This window comes from Cariama cristata, unplaced genomic scaffold (assembly GCF_000690535.1).
Source record: "Cariama cristata isolate BGI_N322 unplaced genomic scaffold, ASM69053v1 scaffold31695, whole genome shotgun sequence".
Lineage (NCBI taxonomy): Eukaryota > Metazoa > Chordata > Aves > Cariamiformes > Cariamidae > Cariama > Cariama cristata.
The window spans coordinates 1-4,710 of record NW_009618693.1 but is presented as its reverse complement, the minus strand read 5'-3'; the positions used below and the strand labels follow the sequence as shown (position 1 = coordinate 4,710).

Below are 4,710 nucleotides of genomic sequence, written 5' to 3'. Positions count from 1 at the left end.
CTGACCGATGCCCAGCCAGTGCCCAAGTAGCAGCCCCCGCCAATCAAACTCCCTCCTAGTTTTCTTGCTGAGCACGATATTCTACGATGTGGAATATAATTTTCGAGTATCCCTTTGGAATATCCACAAGGCTCTGCGCCTATTCCATGCCATCCCCAAGCCCTGGCTCTCACTCACTCCCCACTGGCACCTCCAGTGGGGCGTCCTGGCCAAGGGCTAAGCCTGGCTCCCCTGCCGGATCCTCGACAGTCTCAGAGGACTGGGCAGGTGCCGAGTGGGTGAGCACCGCCAGTTCCGCCATTGCACCAGGCCAGGGCTCCGGGAAGGAGTAGAGGGAGCCCATGGAAATGGAGCTTCTGTCCGTCAGGGAGGCCAGGGAGCCCAGGGAGGGCATTGAGGCCAGCGGGGCCCGCAGGGCCATGCACTCCCAGCTCAACACCTCCATGCTTGCCCTGCAGAGGAGGAGAGGGAAGAGACCCCGCTGCACCCTGGCCCCTCTGGAGGGACCCGGGGGCAGCACTTCCTCCTTGACTGGCGGACAGGGCTGCCCAGCGCGGGCAGGGGCAGGGCAGGGACTGAGGGTCTGGGACAGGATCTGGGGGTCTCCCCAACACTCACCATATCTTGTAGGTCAGTGTGGGCGTGTCCACTTCTTCCTCCACTGGTGGAGAAGCTGCTGATGGAAGAGATAAAATGTGTGGCCGTCAGCCCCTGGCACAGCCCTGTGTCAGGGCTGCTGTGTGGGGTTGGCCAATTACAAGATGCTCTGTGCCGGGGCCACTCACCTCTCTCCTCCCTCGGTCGGGCTCTCTCCATGCACATCCAACGCTTCATCATCTTCCAGCACCCCTGCAGGACCCCAGGAGCTGGGTGAGATGGGAGCAGCTCCCAGCCCCACGTCACAGTCCCCCATGCCACTCCACGCTACCCCACACCATGGAGCAGTGTGGTGCGGTGCAGTGCAGTGGTCACCTACCCAGATCTGCTTGGTCTACAGCACGGCAGTGACCAGGCTGAGCTGCAGCATCAGCATCACGACAGCGAGCAGCTCAGCTGGGGTGGGGCCGTTGGAGTGCCCCCTGGCACTGGATCCCGTGTGGTCACGGCGCTCCGAGCCACCAGCGCAAAGCCAGTGACCTCCAGGGTCCCCAGTGACAGGACCCCCAACACTGCTGGTGTGACAGAGGCTGAGTCTGCAGTCTGCCTAGATGACTCCAGACTGCTGTACCCACCACCTGCTACCTGGTCCTGCGGGGCCCCTGCGCCCCCCTTTTATAGTACAGCAGGCAGTCACACCACCCTTTGAGACACTGTGGGGCAGGCAGAGCCCCCTTTGTGATACCCGGCAGCCCCCTGTGCCCTTCCAGGGCTGGTACAAGCAGGTGCAAGGGGTCAGGAGTGGCTGGAAATCAGCTGGGGAAGCCCATGTTCTGCAGGACAGGTGACACTGGGGGGGCTTCAGAGGGGAGGGAGAAGGAGGAAGAGGAATAGGAGGAGAAGGAGAAGGAGAAGGAGAAGGAGAAGGAGAAGGAGAAGGAGAAGGAGAAGGAGAAGGAGAAGGAGAAGGAGAAGGAGAAGGAGAAGGAGAAGGAGAAGGAGAAGGAGAAGGAGAAGGAGAAGGAGAAGGAGAAGGAGAAGGAGAAGGAGAAGGAGAAGGAGAATGGGAAGCGGAAGTGGAAGGAGGAGGAGGAGGAGGAAGAGGAGAAGGAGAAGGACCCTCACACCTGGCACTCCAGCCAACAGCAGCTCTAACCAGAGCTTTTGAGATTGAAGAAGCTCCTCCTGATGCTGAGCCCAGGTCCTGCCCAAACCCACCCCATGCCCCTCCCTGCTCAGCCGAGGCCCTATGTGGTTGACCCTAGCCCCTCTGAGCCTCTTACTCCCCCCCAGCAGAACAGGGGCAGAATCGGGAGGGCAAATGTGAGAAATGAAGGAAACTCATGACTAGAGACAAAGGCAGTTTAATTAGTGAAGGGAAATAAAGCACCAAAGCCCCAAGAGGTGCTCGAGCAGTCAGCGCCAGCAGCTGAGCCACGCGATGCCCCAGCAGTGCCTGACCAACAGCTGCATTGGGAAAGCCCCCCCATCTGAGCAGACAACACGATGCCAGGCAGGCAGCCAGGGTCAGCTGTGCCACCCAGCCTCCTGCCCGCCCTACCTGGCTGGCATGGGGCAAGAAGGAGGCAGCAGGACCTCTCACACCGAGGGGAATCTGGGGGTGCTGTGGCCACCCTGGATTTAGATGCCGTGTCCTGTCTGCCTCAGGCTTCTCTGCTGCTTTATGGGGCTCTGGGGGCAGGCACAGCCCTGGGCTCCTGCTGGGCTTTGGGGGTCAGCATCTCCTGGGATTTGGCCCCTTGAGGGGCTCCCTCCCAGACTCCCAAAGGAGGAGTGGAGGCACTGAGCGGTCGCTCCGTCCCCATGCCGGATGGCGGGGCATGCCATGCTCAAGTGTGCTGCGAAACAGCCTGGGTGCTGCTGGTTATGAAGGAGCCGGAGGAGACCTCGGTGCTGCCCCAGCCCAGCCCTAGCAGGGCCACGGGGTTGGGGACATCCAGCCCCCACACACTGCCTGGGGTCACCCCACACCGCCCACCCTTTCTCCCCAGGTTTGACTGAGACCATCCCTGCTGGACTCGGGGTGAGATGGGGCTGAGGATGCCCCTGTTTGTGGTCTGGCCCCCCCCCCATCACGGCTCCTCCAGCACCTCCAGCTCTCCTCCCCCTGACCCCCCACTGCCTGTCAGTGTCCCCCCACATTTGGCTGTTGCCCCCCTGCTCAACAGGTGACACAGCCCCTCACCCAGGGTGGACCCCATCCTTGATGGCCAGTAGGGGAGGACAGAGGTGGGGGCTGGATCTGGGCCAGAGAGATCCCGGCTGGGGCTGCTATAAAAAGAGCAAGTGGCTGCTTCTCACCTCTCTGCCCATCGTGGAGCCTGTGGCGCTGGACTTGGTGCTGCTGGCCGACATCCTTGCCACTGGCAGATCTTTGCACTGGCGAGGTCTCGACCTCGTCAAGGAAGTGGTGCTGGACATGGCCCCACCTCCGTGGATGACCAGTAGCGGGGCTGCAGCCGCATGACGGAGGAGGAGCTGCAGGAGCTCATCCGCACTGAGTTTGCCAACAGCATCTACACAGAGGCCTGGACCCTTGCCACCACCAAATGGCAGAGCTGACAGGTCTGCGTCCCCCAGTCACCAACGCTGCAGTCAGACTTGTGTGCCCTCTTGGCACACACCCTGCAGGACCCCCTGTACCGTGTGTGAGGACAGCGCCCTCACTGTAGACAAGAAACAGGTGGATGGGTAGAGGAGAGAAACCAATTTCCCAGGCAAAAAGAGTAGCTTGACCTAAGGAATGCAGAATGCGATGAGGGGGGGAACGGATAACCAAAAGTTAGACTCTCAATAGTACTATTGTATGAGCTCACAAATCTGCATGCTTGGTAACTACTAAGATCCTTGAAGTGCAACTGAAGGCTGATAAAGAGGAACATCCTACCCCAGAGCATCATTAGGCTGGAAAGTTGCCACATGAAGTGTAAAGTCAGCAGAAATCAGCAGTAACTGGGGGAAAGGTAAAGGCAGCAGGGGGAGATTGCGACCATCGACTCAGTTCACCCCCCCAAAAGAGGCCAAAACCACACTTGGGGAGCATGTGCACCTGATGAAAAGGCTTCATTAGTGCTATCTTAGGATGCGTACTAATTTACATCAGAAGCGAGAAACTTCTAACCAATCCTAAGTGTGAATTACAATGAACATGCAGTGTACTATGAATACGTAAATATTTTGTTGTATATAATGTATATACATACATTATATGTAATATAATGTATATATACATTATATGTAATCTTCATTTGGTTTGACATGCACGTTAGACAGAATGATCCCCGTGCATCCAGTGCTGCAATAAAGGAATGCTTGCTTTCTACAACTCCAAACTCAGTCTTAGAAGGTTGTTCTGAGCGACTTTTACAGTAACACCATGGGGAACACCTGGGTGCCTTCCACTTCAAGACGCTGCATTTCCTCCTGAGGGAGGCCCTGCATGCCCTGCGGGATGCCCGGCCCTGCCACTGCCACCACATCTGCTGGGGCATCCCGGGCATCCGCTTCACCATCCAGCACCACCAGTCTATCTGCTTCAGCCACTTCACCTCCACCTCACTCTGGAACGAAAGAACCCTGTCCTTCGGCCGGAATACATTCTTCTCAGTGGAGATTTGCTATGGCATCCCATCAGGGACTTCTCCTTCCTCCTCGAGGAGGAGGAGTTACTCATAGAATCATAAAATCGTAGAATCATTATGGTTGGAAGAGACCTCAAAGATCATCAAGTCCAACTGTATACCCAATGCCACCATGTCCACTAAACCATGTCTTGAAGGGCCACATCAAAACGTTTTTTGAACACCTCCAGGGATGGTGACTCCATCACCTCCCTGGGGAGCCCGTTCCAATGCCTAACGACTCTTACAGTGAAGAAGTTCTTCCTAATATCCAACCTGAACCTCCCCTGGTGCAACTTGAGACCGTTTCCTCTTGTCCTATTGCTCGTTACCAGGGAGAAGAGACCATTCCCAACTCGCTACAACCTCCTTTCAGGTAGTTGTAGAGGGCAATAAGGTCTTCCCTCAACCTCCTCTTCTCCAGACTAAATAAGTCCAGCTCCTTCAGCTACTCCTCATAAGACTTTTTCTC

The 4,710-nt window shown here is 57.1% G+C and overlaps 1 protein-coding gene across 1 annotated transcript; it reads left to right on the top strand.

Moving 5' to 3' along the window:
• The first annotated feature begins 2,824 nt into the window (after positions 1-2,824).
• Positions 2,825-4,301, top strand: LOC104162274 (erythroblast NAD(P)(+)--arginine ADP-ribosyltransferase-like). The gene is given in 4 exon segments (XM_009700963.1): positions 2,825-3,044; positions 3,047-3,170; positions 3,996-4,243; positions 4,246-4,301. Coding segments are annotated over 4 exon segments (648 nt in total).
• The last annotated feature ends 409 nt before the right edge of the window (positions 4,302-4,710 follow it).